This window comes from Drosophila pseudoobscura, chromosome X, assembly GCF_009870125.1.
Source record: "Drosophila pseudoobscura strain MV-25-SWS-2005 chromosome X, UCI_Dpse_MV25, whole genome shotgun sequence".
Classification (NCBI taxonomy): domain Eukaryota; kingdom Metazoa; phylum Arthropoda; class Insecta; order Diptera; family Drosophilidae; genus Drosophila; species Drosophila pseudoobscura.
The window spans coordinates 4311732-4331640 of NC_046683.1; the positions used below are offsets into that span (position 1 = coordinate 4311732).

Sequence of the window (19909 nt, forward strand, 5' to 3'; positions counted from 1 at the left end):
GTTCGTTCTCGTTCTCCTTCAGGCCTATTCCAGTTGCAATCTAAGACGACAACATGTTGCCTCTGACCTTGATATACTGAATATTCATGTTATATTCAGTCTTCAGCAGCTTTATCACGAACTTGCCATTGTTTCCAACTATTTGTACAACTGTGGGGGCCATAGCAAATGGTGTTGTCGTATTTAAGAAGCATTTAAGACTAGGAATGACGCCAGGAAGCCAACCATTCTCCAGTCTGTGCTCTGCAGTCGAGTGACCCACACACGCACGCACGCACAAAAAGCACACGCAGGCAGACATGCGTTTAATATTATTGTTGTCAATTCTCTTTGTAATCGCCCAGCAAGCCCTATCCTTGGGCAGAGTGGTGCAAACCAGGCACACATCAGTGGAGGAAGAATGGATGGATAACGGCAACGATGGATATGACGAGTATTCGCTGGAGCAAGACGCTGAGGAGGAGGAGGATGGCGATGACAATGACGATGAAGAGCAGCTGCTGCTGCTGAAAGCTGCCGAAAACCCCGTGGATGAGGATGAGGATAGCTGCGAGTACAGCTGCCCGCGCTACTACCGTCCCGTCTGTGTCCTGCGCAACCACCAGCTGGTGACCTATGCCACGCCCTGCGAGTACTACAATCAGCTGAGATGCACCAGTGTCCGCCAGCGGCAGGGCCAGACAGTTCCAACCTTTCAGTTTCAATACAATGGAGCGTGTCATCAGTGAAGAATACAAATAATATTATTGATAATAATTGATACTTTGGGCGTACAAGTAATCGTAAACACTAGGTTTAACTTAACTTACAAAAAAAAAATGTATTTTCTGGTCTTTCCCCGAATATCTCACTGAAAACTAAACCGATTTCATTATGGCAGAGATAGACAGAGTGACTCTTCCTCTTTCTCTATCTCTCTTTCTATCTCTGTCATAATGATCGCTTGGAAATCGGTTTCAGGGCTTACAAATGTAAAAATAATTCTCATCTTGCTTGAAAGCAAACCAAAATTTTGTGTGTATAACATGTATGTTTTTAGTTTGGAACTAGCACAACACCTATCTCTCGCGTGAAAACAGGCAGTTTCAGAAATGGCTGATCTCATCTCTTGATCTCATAGTTTTTAAGTGTAATTTTAACAGTAATAGTCTTTCTTATGTATGGAGGATACCAGAGACATCCCTAGGGACGACTAAAGATCACAACGCTGTTGCGTCGCTTAAGGTTCCTTATTATTTTCTGTGGTCCAGCTGTCGATGTAGTCTGTTGATTGCCGGCTACTGGTTTTGCTGCTGCTGGTGGCGGCGGCTGCAGTGGAGCTGTGGGATTAGTTCCCGTGAACGAGGTGGACCAAATAGTATTCGCTGGTCTACTGTCGTGGGCTGCGGCTGGGCGTTGTGCGAGGGCTGCGGCTGGGCTTGGTGCGACGGCTGCTGCTGCTGCTGCTGCTGGTGGATTCGTCATGAGTAACCCATCTGGACCCAGGGTCTGACGTCGCCGACTGATTTTGGCTTTTTTTGGCACTGGCTCCCCCTGGATGGTGATAGGTGTGAGATTCTTGAGACCTATATGAATCCGGGGAATTGGCGGACGTTCGGCCAGGGTCATCAACTCTTCGTAAAGCTGGCGAATTAAAGTATCGCTATTGTAGCGTGTGTTGAGCAAACTGTTCTTGCTTATGACCAGACCGTTCTGGAATTGGAGGGCCGTCTGCATAAGGAATCGCAAAATCACCCGGTACGTGTACACTTGCCGGAAACGACCAACTCTTTCGTGGTGCATCGTGTAGCAGTGCTGGATGTACTGCTCGAAGCCACCGGGTTGATCCATCTGGCAAAAATGGCACCTATGGAAGCCCCCAAAGTGGGAGATAATGTGCCGCAGCAAGACCATCTCCTCCTGCGAGGAGAACTTACAGTATAAACAGCGAAACATCAGCGGATGGACATTCGTGAAGCTGAAACCCTGATTGGCGTGCTCCTGCTGTCCGTGATGGTACATCGCTATCTGATCCGGCAGTATCTTCTGGCACAGGCTGCACTTTTGATAATACTCGGCCCCGTTTTTGCTTCGATTAAGATTCAGCAGCACCTCCAAACCCGAATCCGTCATGTTCTTCAGATCGTTTACCTGGTGATTTGCCTGCTCCATGTGGCTGCTGAGATCCTCCCAGTTTTTGTAATTATAATCGCAGAACCCGCACTCCCTGGGCCGACACACATCACAGCCGAACGTCCTGACCAGGCGTTTATGTTGGTGCGATGACATCAGATGCTCACGCAGCTCTTTAGCACTGCCCTTAAAGGACTTGCATTGGCAGCACATCATTATCGGCTGCACCCGGAACATGAAAGATAGCTTCGGATGCGCCTTTGCCCAGTGCTGGGCTTTCATTTCCATCAGATTCCGTGAGGTGAAATCACAATGATCGCAGCAGAAAAGATAGAAATGATTACGCAAATAGGATTCGATCAGGGTCTCATCCTTCTCTGCATTAGACACACGTAAACTCTCGTTAAAGTGTTCGCTGACATTTCGATTCGCTGACGCTGTCACTGGCGCTGGCGCTGTCACTGTCACTCTCTCAGTCTCTGTTTCATTATCCGAGTCGAGAAGATCGATCACCTCACTGATCATTGAATTGACAGCGAGGGGGGGCTGCTGAACTTCCTGCTCCTCTGGCTCCTCGTCCTCCTCTTCGTCTGGATCCTCCTCTTGATCTTCCTCCTGTTGCTGCTGCTCCCGGTTCTGCTGCTGCTGTGCCTTCTCAACCGGATGGGCCTCGGCCCAGGCCATCTTATCGGGCAGATCATTAAAGACTCGCTGGAACTGGCAGATTGCCAGTCCCTTGAGGTCCGGATGTTCTTCAATCATGTGCGAGATAACGCTTCGCTCCTGGGTGCTACTGAACTCGCAATGCCGACACTTGTATTGGCAGAGGCTCACATGCTGCTCCTTGAGATGGGCCATGATCCGCTGGTAGCTGAGAAAGGCCAGCCGACACTGGCAGCAGTAGAACCCCATCGTTTGCCTTTTCCGCGCGATAGGGCGCCGATAGATAAGCGATGGCTGCACCTGCTCACTCGGATGATCATCCAGAATGTGTTGAATGACGGAGACGGGCTCATTTGCCCCAAAACTACACTTCGGCGCACCCACAGGGCAGATGTACTGATGCTTAATGCCATGGACTGCCTCCACATGTGCGCGTATCTTTTCCGTTCCGTTGTATATGTGCTGGCACAGATTGCATATGAATTGATTGTGAGTTGGGTACTTCGATAGCTTGGCTGTAAAGGGAATCGCAAAGGAGATTCAATCAGTGGGTATGGGATCTGGGTACTGGCTACTTGCTACTGGGTACTCACGCAACTTAATCCATCGGGCTGTGCTCTTTAGCCGTGCATTCGCCTCCTGCCTGTGTATCACCACATCTACATTGATTTTCGGGTGCCGGTCGATGATGTGCCGCTCAATAGAAAACCGGTCGGGATTGAAGCGAGAGCAGGAACCGCACTGATAAATGTGATGCTTGTGGGTGAGCAGATGCATCAAGTACTTCGTGACGGATAATTTGTTGGGCTGACGGGTGCGGCAGAAGGTGCACCACATCACATCCGTGTGCTTGTGCTCCTTCGACATGTGCTCGATGAGAGCCTGCTGCGTTGGCAGCTGTATGCCGCAGTCCAATGCACCGCAGACGAAGCGACTCGCTGAGGGTACGTACAGCATGTACGGATTGATCACCGTATGTTGTCCCCCAGCTCCGTTGGCCACATCTTCTTCCACCGGAGATGGCTCGGGGATTTCGGGGTTAGTCTGCACGATGCGGTGTGATTCCACGAACGCAATAATCGTCTGCAGCTTGTGCATGGCCAGGTGTCGCTGCATGTGCACAATCTCAGAGCTGACATACGGACACTCGGCGCAACGCAGCTGCACCGTCAGCACAGTGTCGCCTCTGGGCAGCAGATTCGCCTCCGAAGGGCGAAAGACTTGCTTTGTGCCGGTCTCGCGCAGCTTCAGTTCGCGGATCAGCTTGAACTTCATAGCCTGCAGCTGCTCTTGCTCGAAAGGTAACAGCACCCCAACCACATGACACACCATGGAACTGCGGGCGGCCCCCACAGCGAGGCCCTCCTGCAGGGAGACTTCCATCACCTTGAAGGAGTGATTGGGCAGGCCGAGCACCACTGAATGGCACTGATGGACGTGGAATATCAACATATCCTTGCTGGTGGCCGTCTCCAGGCACAGGCTGCAGATATAATTATGCCGCGCATGATGCAGCAGCATATGTTGCCGCAGCATTGGCGGCGTCTCCAGCGTGCGACAATACCGGCACATAACCAGCTCCGTGTCCATGGGGGAGCTGCGTATGTGGTAGTGGATGTGGTTGACAAACGATTCGCTCGTCAGTCGGGCCGCGCAGGTCCTCTGCGGACATTCGAACAGCTTGTCGTCTGTGGATTAGCGGAGAAGATTAATGGATGCTGGGTATGGATAGGGCGATGGATCCAAAGTACTCACCCCCATATCCTGTAGGCTCTAGATATCTGACCAATACTTTGGAAATGGATACTGCATAGGCTCTGCCTGGACCCGTTTCCTTTCTCTGTAGCTTTGGCTGTACTTGCTTCTTTGCTGGCGCTGGCGCTGGCGCTGGCGCTGGCCCTGGCACTGGCACTGCCCGTGGAACTGTCGCTGTAAATGTATTCATTTGCTGGGATAATGTCTTATGAATCTGCTCGCTAACAGACAACTCCCCGCCCGGCCGTGTGGTTGTAGCTGTTTCCAGCTCATGGCGCGGCGCCAGGCCATGCACAAGGACGCCATGTCGCACATAGTCATCCACATCGGAGGCCACATGAGGGCAGTAGGCGCAGTGCAGGTAGTCGGCGCTGCCAAAGCTGAAACGATGAAAATTCATGTGCTCCCGTATGCACATCACTGTGTGCGCACAATAGCCGCATCCAGCGGCCATGCAGCGAAAACGATCCTGCGACAAGTGTAGATTTGGACGACGGTTGGCTGTTGTTGGTGGTGCACCCTTTTCCGCTGCTGCAGATGCAGCTACAGCTGAACCTGCTGCCGTTGGAGCTGCCAGGCATATGTTGACCTGATTCGCAGAGATGCTTTGAGTCACCACAAAATGGCCATTGTTAACTGTTGCCAGTGGCTCAGGCAGGACTGGGGGCAATGCCTGGGATTCTGCTGGTTCCTTCTGGGGTTCATCCACATGGCACACAGTCACGATTTGGATGCCTGTGTTCTTCTTATTATTGTACAGCAGATCTTCATTTTCCTTTTCGTTTGCAGTTACATTCCCATCTGCAGCCCTTGGGGCTTGCGTTTCCGTTTCCGTTTCCCTGGGAGATATTGCAGGCGGAGTGGCAGGCTTGGCGCAAAGAAATTCCCCCAGTCCGGCGGCATTAAAGTCCGCCAGCTGGTTGATAGGTCGAGGCGTGGCCTTTAGCAGATCCCTGAGCATAACATTAGCCAGGGTATCTCCTTCCACATTCCCATGCACATCCATATCCACTTGGTTCGAGTATACATTTTCCTGTTGCTGCTGCTGTTGCTGTTGCTGTTGCTGTACCTGGTCATTGTCGAGTTGCATTGCATCTTCCGTGATCAAGTCGCCACTGAAGCGACGCACTCGAAGCTTGGGCAGTGCTGGCTTGGCCGCGGGCAGCAGCTGCTCGGGTAGATTCGCTGCAGGTGCTGGAGCAGGCATATGCTTCTGGGCCAGGTGACGCAGCTCATCTCCAATGCTGCGCGGTGGTGTCAGTAGCGCCCTTGTCTGGTCCTGGGTGATGCAGGCAAAACAGCCGCCGCTCCAGGACACCTGCGGATGCTCGATGGTAAAGTGCCGCTCCAGGCCCTCGCGCTCGTTTGAGAAGAGAAACGAACAGCTCGGATACAGGCAGCAGTAGACGGCACTCGCCGGCAGTGTGGCCTCCCTCATGCGGTAGGCCACGTTCTCCACACGCGTCAATGCCGACATTGGTGTGGTGTCCCCGGGGGCAGGTACTCCTCCTGCTGCTGCTACTACTAATTCGGGAGGAGTTGGCTTAGCTGCTGGAGCTGCAGTAGGGGCGGACAGTACTGGCTTTATCTGTATCTCCCGTGCTTTTTCTCGTTCTGGTTCTGGTTCTGGTTCCAAGGGTCGCATTTCGGGCATAAGTTCATTTGGATCGGCTGGCGTTATACCGGATGTTGAGCGACGTGGTCCGCCTCCTCCTGAACCTGAACCTCCTCCTCCACCCGTTCTGTTGGTGAGGCGGGAGTAGTAACGATTGAATGTCCGGAATATCGACTGGGAGCGGGACCCATCCTGAGAGCCAGTCTTGACCAGATCGACCCAATCCCCGGGGACCCTCTTCTTGTCATCATGGACATCCTTAGAGCCAGGGGCTGGTGTGGGGGCTGTGCATGCAGATTCGGTGTCCACCTCCACATCCATTTCGCTACCGGAATCATCGCTTCCAATGCCCATGAGGGGATCCACAGACAGGTCGGGAATATGCGTCTCCACGGGGACTGCAGGCACTACTGTCTCCTCCTCCTCCTCCTCCTCTGAGGGTTTGGCTGGCGAGTCCTGCGTTACCTGCGCTTCTTTGGCGGTGCCCTCCACTTCCATTGGCAACAGTTCCGCCAAAATTGGTTTCTGCTCCACCATGGTGATGGCGGCAGCACTCTTTTGCTGCAGCCCAGACTCGTTTTGTAGGAGGTCCGTCTCCTCGATATCCTCCTCCAGCTGGTCATGCAGCAGGTTCAGATCCATTTCTAATTCGGGATCAAAGTCCATGAGGCACTCGTTGACGACCAAAATGGATTCGGCGGCAGCATCCTCATCCAGCTGAGGCACCTCGATCTCCTGCATCTCCTGTGACGCTGGCATGCCATCCTCTTTAATCTCTTCCATATCTCTCTCCTCCCTTTGGGACTCGTCCTCCCGCTCGGAGAGCTTGGGGGGTCTGCCGGGCTTCCGTTGCTTTTTCATGAAACGAATCTTCCTCTTGGGGGTCTTTCGATAGATCACGGAGCTGCGTCGCGATATCAGCTTCGGCACGGCCATGTTCGGTGCCGTTTCCGATTCCGTTTCTGTTTTCATCTGTATGTCATCGGCGGGACGACAGCAGAGGATCACCTTCTCCACTTTTATGCTCGGGAGCAGCTGTTCGTTGAGCTCATGATGCTTCATCAGATGCCTGTCCCGTCTCTCCTGCCCCATCTGCACGTATTCGCACACAGGACACACATGCAGACTGAGGGGCAGGCAGCTGGTTCTCGGGTCGGAAACTATTTGTGCTTCGGGGACACAATTCTTGCGATGCTTCTCAATTCTAGTCTGGCGTCGCATCGGTTGCTGGCACGCCGAGCACTGGAACTTGCTCTCGCCCGTATGCCCAATCAGATGCAACGCAATGTTGCCGAAGGAGGAGCTTTGCAGGTCCTTCGTGCAGAAGGGACACACGTAGTTGTACTTCATTCTGCTGCCGTCACCTCCCGCAATCCGCAAACTATTGCCCCGACCTTCGCGCAGTTCGTCCAGCATGCCGGGTGCCAGGCGAGAGATGTAGTTCTCCTTGTGGTACTGCAGATAGTGGCCGATGGGATTCTTATCGATCTTCTTGTGGCACACAACACAATTTTTGGCCCCATCGGACATAGCATTCCATTTGGAGTTCACATTCAGTTGTGTTTTTTGTTTTCGCTTTTTCTGCTGATCCTTTTGCTTTGGTTGTGTCGTTTTCGCTGACGTTGGCGTTGGCGTTGGCTTTGGCGTTGGCGTTGGCGTTGGCTTTGGCGTTGGCTGTTTCGGGGACTGTGGGGGTACTGGCATTGTGGCACTGCGCCGCAAACGCACAACACATTTCAATGGCTTATCCTTTTTCCAGACTGTGGACGCTCGATTGATGCCGCCGTTGTTTCCGCTGGGTCCACGGGGTTGACCGCGACGTGCCACATTTCGAATCTCCCTTGGGCTGGGCCTACGACTGGGAGTAGGGGAAGGAGACGGCGATGGCGATGGCGACTCTGAACGCCGTTGCACCTGTTGCACAGTGCATGCTCGTCTTCCAGTGGCCCGCGTCACTTCCTCTCCGTTGTGCATGGACGAAAGGTATTCGTTGAGCTTTTCCAGCTCGTTCATCTTGCGTGCCCGTGGCTTGGCTCGTGCTTGGCTTGGCTCCACGGTCGGTGGAGCGGGCGGTATCGGTGTCGGCTGTGTTGGTTTTGGGGCAACAGACTGTTCATCGGAGACCGTCGCCTCCATCTGAGGACGGTTTTCTTCGATTTCCAGTCGTGGTATCTTGCTCGCTTGCACGATGGCGTTCTTTACCAAGGAGGGAGGTCTGCCGCGCTTGCGTTTCACAAGCTGAGGAGTCTTTTCCGTTTGCAACTCCGTAGCCTCCGGTTCGGTAGAAATATCAGTCTCAAAATTGTTATTCTCCCCCGATCTCGGCTTGTCTGCCTCCGATTTGGAATGTGGAATATCAGGTTTTGTTTTCGGCCCTGTAATGGATCGTTGCTTCTTTTCCTCGGGTGTGGCCTTAGCCGACCTGTTTATCTGACCCAAACCGAAGCAGTTCCGGCTGAGCTTCGTTTCGTTGAAGGAACATTCGGGTATGCCGCGTGTGCTTCGCTTTCCAGTGATAATATTCTGGGCAGACACGCGGCAATTATCGCTGGTCTTCTCGAATATATTCGCCAGCTGGCGTGCCTTCATCAATTGCTTCTCATCCTTGCGCTTCTGTTCGGTGAGGTCCTCATACATCAGGCTACTGCCATTAAAGAGCAAGGCCTTGTCCACCAGCGGACGGCTGGCCGTCGGTACCATCGAACTGCGGCGTCGCATATTCACATTGATTTTTCGGCTGTATGTGGGCCCCTGCTGCTCCTCACTCCCATTTGTATCTCCATTTGGATTTTCCTTAAACTTCTGGCCAAAGTCCTCGAGCAGCTTGGAGCCATCGTCGTTAAGTAGGAATGTACTGCGGCCGTTGGGACCCAGGAAAATCTTCATTTTCGATAGTTTGGGTACCTTTTCGTCCGCAACTGGATCCGCAACCGCAACTGCGACTGCCATGGACTCGGCAGTCGCGGTTGCGGTTTCAGTTGCGGTTCCAATTGCAGTTCCACTTGCAGCCGCGTTATCGGGCTTCCCTTCCAAAGGGCTTCCTGCCTTTGTTTTTGTGTTCTTTGGGTCAATCTTCGATGCAGCGTCCCCCGGCTGTATCTCCGCTTTGTCGGTTGTCGGTTTGCCCGAGGGCGTACAGGGTTTACAGACCATCGGTGGCTCGTTCTCTACGTTATCCGAGAGAGAGCAGGAGGCGCCTGAGCCATCGATCTGTGGCTCATTATTCGAGTTTTTCCCTTTCGCGATAGTCTCCGCAGTGGAACAAGAGGAAGGTAAAGAGGAGGGCGTGGGCGTGGGCATCGGCGAGGGCGTGGAGGATGAGGCTTTCTTGTCGCCTGCTTCTTTTTGCTCCTTCTTTTCCGTTTGATTGTTGTCCTTTTTCTTCTGCAACTTCTTTTTCTTTTTCTTGTTGGCATTCTTTGCTGCTGACGTCTCTTCCTTTTTGGTTTTATCCTGATCTTTAGACATATTTTTGTTCTTATCCGCATCTTTAGATCGATTCTTTTTTTCCGCTCTTTCAGGTTTAGGATTATCTTTAGGATCTTTAGGACTATTCCTGGGGCTCTCGCTCTCCACGTTAGGAGTATCTTTGTTATTATCAGTACTCCTATTCGTATCCTTATCCTTGTCTCTGCCGTTATCCTCTCTCTCATTACAGGATTTGTTCGTGGGTGGACTCGTGCATGAGCTGGCACTCTCGCCCTCTTTACCATTGCCCAAGGACTGGCCCACTGTGGTCGTGGCTGCTGCCGCTGTCGACGTTTTTTTGGGTATTCGAAAGTCGATCTTCTTGGCCGGACCATTCGCGATGACGGTGCGATATGAGGTGTCCAACTTGCGCTCTGGTAGTGCCGTCACTGACACCGTTACGGCAGCATAATCGCTCTCCTCCTGCTGCCGCTGCTTGTCGGCTGCCTCCAGCTGGCGTTTTTTCTCGATGTCCGCCAGGCGCTGCTCCTCGGCCAGCTTGGCAGCGGCTGCTGCCTCCCTGGCCTTGGCCTCACGATGCTCGCGATACGAACGCGGCCCATCATAATCATAATGCCCTCCGCCTCGTCCTCCTCCGCCGCCTGGTGGCATGTATCGATGGTTAATGCCACCGGGGCCGCCACGAAAGCTGCCTCCACCGAAGTTGGGTCTAGGTCCAGGCAGAAATCCAGGATCGGGACCAGGTCCACCTCCACTATTAAAGGCATTTGTTTCATTGTTATTATTATTGATATTACCATTCCAGGACGAAAATTGCCAGCTCGTGGAGTTGCCCTGAGAATAGCCCTGGTGCTGATGATGGTTCGGTCGTGGCATATTCTGACAGCGTGGATCCCTTGTGGCCTCACGTGGCATCGATCTCGGACCGGAAGGATGAAAGTATTTGGACAAATGGGGCGCAGGGCCCGAGGATTGCGTCTCGCTCCCAGGGAGTCCTTGGGGCCGCTGGTTCCCATGAAAATTGTGAGGAGGCCGCACATGCGCATTATGGCTGTTCGGATTCCGTGGGCGAAAGCCCATGCTTCGTTCCTCTGGGATGGGATTCCATATGGAGGAGGCCTTCATTGGCGGTGCCGGCAGCACTGGCGGTGCCGGCAGCACTGGCGGTGCCGGCAGCACTGGCGGTTCCGGCAGCACTGACGATGTATCGCGAATGACACTCGGGGGAGGAACTGGCAGGATGGGAGGAGCTGGCGGGGAGGCCAGTACATTCGAAACGGCAGCTGACAAGGCGTGACTTTTGTAATTCGGATTCTTTCCACGCGGATCCATGCTGTTCGATGCCAGTGGCAATGTGCCCGGCAGTCCCACTCCGGAGGGATCCAGCTTATCCATCAGCATAGCGGCCAGTTTCTTGCGTGCCTCCGAAAGTGGACTGACTGGTCTATCCCTTCTGGCAGCATCTTTATCACACAAGGATGGTGGAGGAGTAGGAGAAATGCTAGGAGAAAAAGTAGGAGTACCATTCGATGGCTCTGTGGGCGTCTGCTGCTGTTGGTGCCTCTCGTTTGCTGTGGGCTGACGCACTGCCGCCACCGATGTGGAGTCTGCCTTACATTGTTTGGTAAATGCCGTCTTTGCTGTTGCTTGATCTGCATTGGACCGGCGCGAGAATCCTAGATCGGCGCTGGCGCTGGCATTGAATTGCAAACTTATAGCTTTGGACCGCTCTCTATTGGCTTTCTCTCGCGCCTGCTTTTGTTCTCTGTCTAGGGTTCTGGCTTCCCGTATGGCAGCCAGTAAACCTTGTTCCTCAGAAGGAACTCTGTCGCACTCTCTGGCCTTCTGGTTGGTATCCGCCTTGCCACCCTCTGCTTTCTTCTGATCCGGACTTCCTCCTTGAGTCTTTGCTGTACTCTTACGCTCATTGCGTGGCTTGTGGGCGGAAAAGCTGTGCGAACTGGAGGACTTGCGCGCTGGCTCCTCTGCGACTTTATTCGCTGGCGATGGGCGATCGGTTGAAACGGATTTTCTTCTTTCAGTCGAAGCTTTCGATCCAGACAATTTTGTCGACCTGCTCTGAGGATTTCTTTTTCTGTTCGTTGATTCCTTGTGGTCCTCACTTTCACTGCAGGACGAACTTATCGATATTGTATTTTGAGCGGGGGCTCCGGAACGGTTGCCTGAAGCGGCACCACTGGCTTCACATTCCTGTCTATTTCGGACCATCTGCAATTCAGTTTTAATTAGTTGGGAAAACGAAACTGCGGCGGGCGGGCGGCAACTTACTTCACCGAATTTCGTTTCCAGCTTTAACATGATAGACTCAATTTTCGTCAGTGTCGGCAGGGTCACATTGCTGTGCATAAAGAAATTGTTGAGGAACTTCTCAAGTAAAAAGGTTAAGTGAAAGCCCTTACTCTCGCTTGACAAGGCAGATGAGGGCCTCTAGACGGGAGAATTGTCGCTGGGTCAGGCTCTCCATAAACACCTTTTTCACCTCCTCGATAAAGGGCAAGAGGCCAAGAATTCGCTTTTGTTTAGCAACAATCTCTGGGTTCAGGGTAGGAATAGCCCCCTCTTCCACAGAGACATTTTCAAAGGCGGACTCTTGGACATCACTGTGGGTGACATCGCCGAACTGCTGGCGGTCAGTCACTACTTCCGAATCATCCGACTCATTGATGTCCTCCATATTAATGTCGCTTGCATCCTCCATGTGACAGTCTTTTGAGGATTTCTCTCCTGTGGAAATAAAACAACAAAATGTAAAGTGTAAATTCCTATCGATATTAAAACCGATCACAGCTGCACCCGCCTATGCAGCTGCATACGTATGTACATATGTATGTGCAAAAACCATGCCAAAGAAACTTACCCAATGGCATGACCATATCCATACACACAATGTAGGTAAAATAATGAAAACGAAATACAGCTCAAAACTATCGGCTTGGGAATGCGTAAATGGGAAGCAACATCCACATGACATTTCAAACGAGCTATGACTTGTTTTAACACGCTTGCTTTAGAATTTTTACCTGATGATGGATGCTAATACATACATATGCAGGAGCAAACAAAGAATACAATACGGTCTCTTAAAATGCCCGGCATGCAGACGGACGCCTATCGGCTCGATGTTTACTATTTCGATGTTTACTCCCCATCACCATTGATTGGAAATAGTTTTTTTTCATGGTTTATTTTATTTTAAAAGCCGAACGAACATGGGCTGTAGGGAAGTTGGGAAGTAGAGAATAGCAAACTAAAAAGTTCATATTCTTTGGTGGGATACAGAAATATCGATTAAATTGTGTAAAACGGAATTCGCCGCAAACCTCAGGCGAAGTTGTGCCTGCTTTGGTGGTGTGTGCGTATCAACAGCACTGCTTTTTACATATGTATGTGTGTGTGTTCACATGTGGTACCCAGGGTAGAATAATGAACGATCCCCTTCGTTTGCGTGTTTTTCTTGTTGTTTTTTTTTATGTGGTTCGGTCGACGACGAGGGTCGTCTGCTCGTGTCCCCCGCCAAGACTGTTTACGAAGCAAAAATACTCGACGACTTCTTCGCCTATTCGTTACCTGACTAGCGGAGTTATTTCTGTACTGAAATACGCATACTATTGTATCCAGATGTTGAGCTAAGCAATTAAAAACAGGGATAAGCCCTTTAAATATATACATACATACAAACATACATATGTATTTTGCAGAGATCGATCTATATTTCTTCACATATTCATTGTACGCATAGTCTTACACACGCTGGTGCATATGTATGTATGTATCAATATTCAAAGTTTCTTCTTTACTACGCATTTTTTGAAACTGATGACATCACAAAGAGGAAACGAAAAATTGCTGATCCAGAGTTAAAACTGTAATTGAAAGCGACCCACATATGGATGTACATATGTATATATGTTCAATTATGAAATTGAAGTTAACACAGAAATGCAACAGCTTAAAAAAACCACTCATATAACCATGAATTTGTTCATATGTATGTACATATGTACCCAAGTATGTACATATGTATTGTTCAAAATTCAGAAGTAGTTGTCCCGCACACTCACATTAGATCTTTTGGGCTGTGTCGTTAAATCGTGTAGTGTTTAGGAAAGTAAATTTACATATCTGTTTATCTCTGATGAATGATTATAATATGATGATTAATATATTATATGTTACAAGTTGCTCAATTAATTTTGAATACATTTGTCCTAAGACAAGAGTTCATATAATACCGTCATATTGGGTTTCTATCTCAGAAAAACGACGTTCGCTGTTCTCTAATATTCTCACTAACCAAAGTGATTGCTTCGGTAGATTGCGATGTGTAATGGTTCAAAACTGAGGCAATTTTGTATACAAATTTCGGTATATAAATCGAACAGCCTTTTGGCGTATAAATATGAGAGGCCTTCATAAATCCGCAGTATTTATTATATCACAGCTATACTCAAGCCCCCTTTTATTATATCGGTCCATACGAATCCTTCCTTCACTCAGATTCGGATCACTTCCGAATTTCACTCAGATTCGGATCACTTCCGAATGCGAAGGTTCGTTATCATGTCTTTGAAATGACTCAAAACATCCAAATCTGATTTTGTAGTTTTTCGTCACGGTCACACAGGCCAGTCCCTATGCGTTTTTCAAACAAAAATATAATGTTTGTTAGTTAGCTTCTCGAGAAAACAGAAATACATGGTACAAGGGAATTTTTGTTTTGCGTCTGGGGTTTGTTGATATAAGACCGTGATTAAAAAAAACAAGAAGTCTGTCAAGGTAAAATTCTGGGATCTTGTTGGCCAGTTTGAATCGCAGCCATGAGAAGCGGTGACGCGGAAAAGACATTTCCTCTAAAGCGATAAGTTTAAGCTAATATTTTGTACTTGGGAGACCCACTATCGCACACTACAGCTGAGCTAAAGAAGCTTTCAAACTTCTTATATGTATAATTATTAATTATTATACATATTACACATACATTATATGTGTGTTTTTAAATCACAAAAATGTTCAAAATCGGACCAATACATCAAATGTAAGTGGTTTGGGTTCAATTTTATGATTTTTGTTGAAAAATAAGTATTATAGAACAATTCCTTTTTGGAATCGGTTCTACAAAATCAGATTGGGATGTTTTGATTCATTTCAAATACATGAGAACGAACCTTCGCATTCGGAAGTGATCCGAATCTGAGTGAAGGAAGGATTCGTATGGACCGATATAATAAAAGGGGGCTTGAGTATAGCTGTGATATAATAAATACTGCGGATTTATGAAGGCCTCTCATATTTATACGCCAAAAGGCTGTTCGATTTATATACCGAAATTTGTATACAAAATTGCCTCAGTTTTGAACCATTACACATCGCAATCTACCGAAGCAATCACTTTGGTTAGTGAGAATATTAGAGAACAGCGAACGTCGTTTTTCTGAGATAGAAACCCGATATGACGGTATTATATGAACTCTTGTCTTAGGACCAGGGACCGTAAATAATCATTTTCTTTTTTTTTTAATAAAAAAATCTCTTATTTTTAATGGACCTAGAAAAACACTACACCAAAATCTTTATTTTTGTACAATCTCTGCATTGCAGCCATGATTTGTAAACTTTTGATTTTTTACGATTTTCTTCACAGATAATCATTATTTTTGAGTAATTTGATAAAACTTAGGATTAATCATTATTCTTGATCAAAAAAAAAATAAAACTCAAAAATAATGATTATCAATGATTTTTATTTTTTTCGCTTAAAATAAAACTCAACAGGAATTTACGGCTTCTGTGTTAGAATGTTCGCCAATATTATTGCATATCCTTGTCAAAGGACCACAAAGCTACACCCTGCGCTACAATTTTCTTTTTGAAAATAAATTTAAAAAATAATAAATTAATATATTATATTAAATTTTATATATTATATTTCGCTCAAAATAAATCTCAGTTCCTGCGATTCAAGTTAGTGTTGAGAGATCATTTTCGGCACTCAAAATGATGCTCACTGATCAGAGATGCAACCTCGCGGAGGAATCATTGTCAAAATTACTTTTTGTAAAATTAAATAATACTTATTAATTAAACGTGTTTCTGACAACAAAACCAAAAATAACAAAAAAATTTTAATGTATTTTCAAAAAGAAAATTTTAGCGCAGGGTGTAGCTTTGTGGTCCTTTGACAAGGATATGCAATAATATTGGCGAACATTCTAACACAGAAGCCGTAAATTCCTGTTGAGTTTTATTTTAAGCGAAAAAAATAAAAATCATTGATAATCATTATTTTTGAGTTTTATTTTTTTTTATCAAGAATAATGATTAATCCTAAGTTCTATCAATTTACTCAAAAATAATGATTATCTGTGAAGAAAATCGTAAAAAATTGAAATATGATCATTACCAAGTAATTTGTATTATATAACTTATAATGATTACGGTCCCTGCTTAGGACAAATGTATTCAAAATTAATTTAACTATTTGTAACATATAACATATTAATCATATCAGTGACGATATGCCGTAGTACCAAAATATTGATTGTAGATATCAGACACATTTTTATCTGGTATTTTGTTAGCAGCTCAGCGACAGAATTGAATAAGAATTCGTAAAGATCGTTTTTGGTACAAAATGTTCTAGTGTTCTTCAGCTAATTTTTCCCCTGGTAACACTAGGCTGTGGTTTTTTTTTTAATTATTAAAAATACATACAGTGGGGAGCAAAAGTGAGTACATACTCACAATCACTGACTTTAGCCTCCCATAACAAGCAAACGAATAAAGCCAAACAAACCAAATTTGTTACCCATATAAATACTTGTATTCTTAAAAAATAAACAATAATTACAAGAACGAGTAAAAATTTTTCAAAGAATGAAAAGTAAAAATCCAAAAGAACTCGCATGTACTCGGTTTTGCACTTTTTCATAAAAATTAAAGTAAATCATAATATTAACATTTTGCGCATAGACCCATATTAGATATTACTTTTTTAATACGGTTTGGAATGTTCTCTATCCAATTCCCAAAAATATCTTTTGAAATAGGATTGCACTCCGCATCTATACATCCCCAGAGATCGCCTTGGTTAGATGGCGCTGATTCGTAGTGCTCAAGCCGTCGTTTCACGATTGACCGTAGGCTTTCAATCGGATTAAGGTCGGTTCTTTGAGATAACCACTCCAGCAATTTAAAATTTTGATTAACCAGTCATTCTCGAAAATTTTTCGCAACTTCAATATTTCATATTATTCCTTATTACTATGGTCTGAAGTTGCTTTACATGGTAGCACGTTGGTCCTCTACAAAAAATTTATGCTATTCAGTTCAGAGAGGACTATTTACAACTTCTACAAGCCTAACTTCTTAATTTTCCGGAGAAATGTATTTATCCTGAATTTAACTAACTTGTTTACAAGACAGGAATCCGAAGCAAATTGCGAAAAATTTTCGAGAATGACTGGTTAATCAAAATTTTAAATTGCTGGAGTGGTTATCTCAAAGAACCGACCTTAATCCGATTGAAAGCCTACGGTCAATCGTGAAACGACGGCTTGAGCACTACGAATCAGCGCCATCTAACCAAGGCGATCTCTGGGGATGTATAGATGCGGAGTGCAATCCTATTTCAAAAGATATTTTTGGGAATTGGATAGAGAACATTCCAAACCGTATTAAAAAAGTAATATCTAATATGGGTCTATGCGCAAAATGTTAATATTATGATTTACTTTAATTTTTATGAAAAAGTGCAAAACCGAGTACATGCGAGTTCTTTTGGATTTTTACTTTTCATTCTTTGAAAAATTTTTACTCGTTCTTGTAATTATTGTTTATTTTTTAAGAATACAAGTATTTATATGGGTAACAAATTTGGTTTGTTTGGCTTTATTCGTTTGCCTGTTATGGGAGGCTAAAGTCAGTGATTGTGAGTATGTACTCACTTTTGCTCCCCACTGTAGGTTCATTAATAAGGTGTCGTTAATGGTATCGTTTGTAAAAATCTATGGATGAACGATCCATTTGTTCAAAACCCGTCATCTAATGATTTTTATGGATTGAGATGATAAAAGCACTTGAGTTTAGAATAGACAATCCGAAATTTGTTCAGACCAGAGGAAATGTACAAATAGCTTGACTTTGAAGAGGCGTTAAAGCCTTCCAATGACAAGGAAATCCGTATTGCCATCTGTACGATATTTTTATTGCGGTTCAAGCCTATTGAATTCCAATAAGATTTTCCAGGAACGTAAGGTAGCAATCTGCAGGCGATTACAAAAAAATTTATTTCTGCTCATCAGTGATCACCATATTTTAATAATTCAAATTCCAAATGTAAACGTCCTCTGTGTCAAGTTTTCCAGAAACAAGGCGTCTACAGTCAAACGTTTTGCAAAAACTATTTTTTGTGTTTGCTGTTTAGTTGCTTATTTTCTGCTCATCAGTAATCACACTTTTTCCACATTCCAAGTTCCAATTTTAAATTTCCTTTCCGTCAAATTTTCCGCGAGTTGCAACAAATTTTTAGTCAGATGAGATTTGTGCAGGGCCTACGATTATCACGAGGTGCCAAATGTGGAGGATGGTGTTGTTCGTCTCCTCGATGCTTATTATTTTTTTTGAAGACATTTTAAGTTTTAAATTGTTCACAATGCTCCCATCGTGCATTCTTTCTAATAAATATACGGGTATGCAAAGAGCAACGAGTGCTTAACTGACACTCAAATTCCAGTATATTTGTGTAGTTTAGGTGTTGTAGCATAAACAATTAATGCTCACAATTTTTCTATTCCTGGGCCGACGAATTTAATAGCAATTATCAGGTACATACCAATAGCTTTCCTTGGCAGAAACAAATGTTAATTTCCATTGGTGTATACTTGAAGCTCTTCTTCCGTCATTGGGAAAATTTAACTTGCGGGTAATTCTGCTCCATACCAAAAATCGAGTGTGGCATCACATTGTCAAAGCTTAAAGCAGTGAAGCATTTCAGAAATATCAAGATGTTTTGCGCCAAAAAAATATATATATCTTTTAACATTTTCAGCACTGATTAATTTTTGTCTTCCAGCGGTGGACATCCTACCACATCCACTGTAGGTATGGCGATCTCGCTGCGTCGAACTAAGTTCCTATGGACAGTGCACAGAGCGCTGCCGACTTTTGATTTATAGCCGTCAGTTACTATACACTATTCAGATTATATATATAATCTTATGATTGACGTTACTTCAACATTTTTTTGTGAATCGACTGTCAAATCGCAAAGGTGCGTGCTCCGGTCTCCGCAAATCTTAAGATTCTACCAAATTGCAAATATCAAAAAAATACAAATTTGTGTGAGCGGGAAATTCCGTTGGTCTGAGTTGTGCAATCTAATAAATATGATTAATTCTATAATTTTGCCGTTTCGGGTAGCTCGTATCTTCAAAATTGTGTCAATAACCAGATGGACGGACCAACGGACAAATTAATATGTCTATATTGGTATAATCTTAATGGTGCGGAACCGCATTCTGTTAAATACATTTAATTTCCGCTTTCCAATGTTTCAACAAAATAATAAATTATCGGAAGTTTATTTCAAAATTTCCTTTCCGACCCACAAAAAACGAAAAATCAAAAAGCGCACCTTACGAAAAGCGAAAAAAAAAAAACTAGAAGCGGCCAAACAGTGTTAGCATTTGGTTAGGTTGAAGCATACGAACAGCAAGAAAGAGACAAAACAGGACAAGCCATCTTTTTTCTTCTCCCTGAACATTTTTTGGTTAGGTTGAAGCATACGCACAGCAAGAAAGAGACCAAACAGTGGTCGCAGAGGACAAGCCATCTTTTTTCTTCTCCCTGAACATTTTTTGCACATTGCACTGAGCCACTCTGAATACTCTGACACGAACGAACTAACCAATGCAGAGAGCACTAAAAACTTGGAATTCTTCGCAAAATGAAGCATCTATCGCGCACACATATGTATGTATGAAGAACTCCGACGCAAAAAAAAACCCCCAGCACGGCACATCAAGCGACGACACACATAAATTTTTCAGTAAATTCCCTCAGAGGAGCACTAAAAGTTGTATTTTCTTTTTGTTTACCATGGAAACTGTAGCAACAAAGACTTACCAGAGTTTTTCATACTTAATAAAGTTTTTCTGAACGAATATTATCTTATATTACTTTATATTATTTTCCGATGCTCTCACGTCAAAAGTAGTCGGTCGAATGAAAATTTATTTGTCCGCCGCTAACCAGTTTTTGAGCGACCTCGCACACACATAAACAGTTCACATATTCACATATGGCAACTGTGTCAAA

At 45.9% G+C, this 19909-nt stretch overlaps 2 protein-coding genes across 4 annotated transcripts; one reads left to right on the forward strand and one right to left on the reverse strand.

Annotated features, from left to right (window-relative positions):
* Window positions 1–100: 100 nt before the first annotated feature.
* LOC6902182 (uncharacterized) lies at window positions 101–857 on the forward strand. Its single transcript, XM_002133673.3, has one exon. The coding sequence runs from the start codon at window positions 300–302 to the stop codon at window positions 726–728; it is 429 nt and encodes a 142-aa protein (XP_002133709.2). The 5' UTR covers window positions 101–299; the 3' UTR covers window positions 729–857.
* On the reverse strand, window positions 719–19891 carry sov (small ovary). Of its 3 annotated transcripts, none has more exons than XM_033383355.1 (6): window positions 19718–19891; window positions 11995–12319; window positions 11864–11933; window positions 4531–11803; window positions 3369–4463; window positions 719–3290 (listed from the first exon to the last, which is right to left on the reverse strand). In XM_033383355.1, exons 1-6 carry the CDS (start codon window positions 19728–19730, stop codon window positions 1183–1185), a joined length of 10884 nt encoding a protein of 3627 aa, XP_033239246.1. In that variant the 5' UTR covers window positions 19731–19891; the 3' UTR covers window positions 719–1182. The 3 variants fall into 3 exon arrangements, with proteins under 3 accessions (XP_033239246.1, XP_033239247.1, XP_001355573.4); XM_033383356.1 differs by lacking the exon at window positions 19718–19891 and adding an exon at window positions 12616–12884; XM_001355537.4 differs by lacking the exon at window positions 19718–19891 and adding an exon at window positions 12453–12884.
* Window positions 19892–19909: the final 18 nt, after the last annotated feature.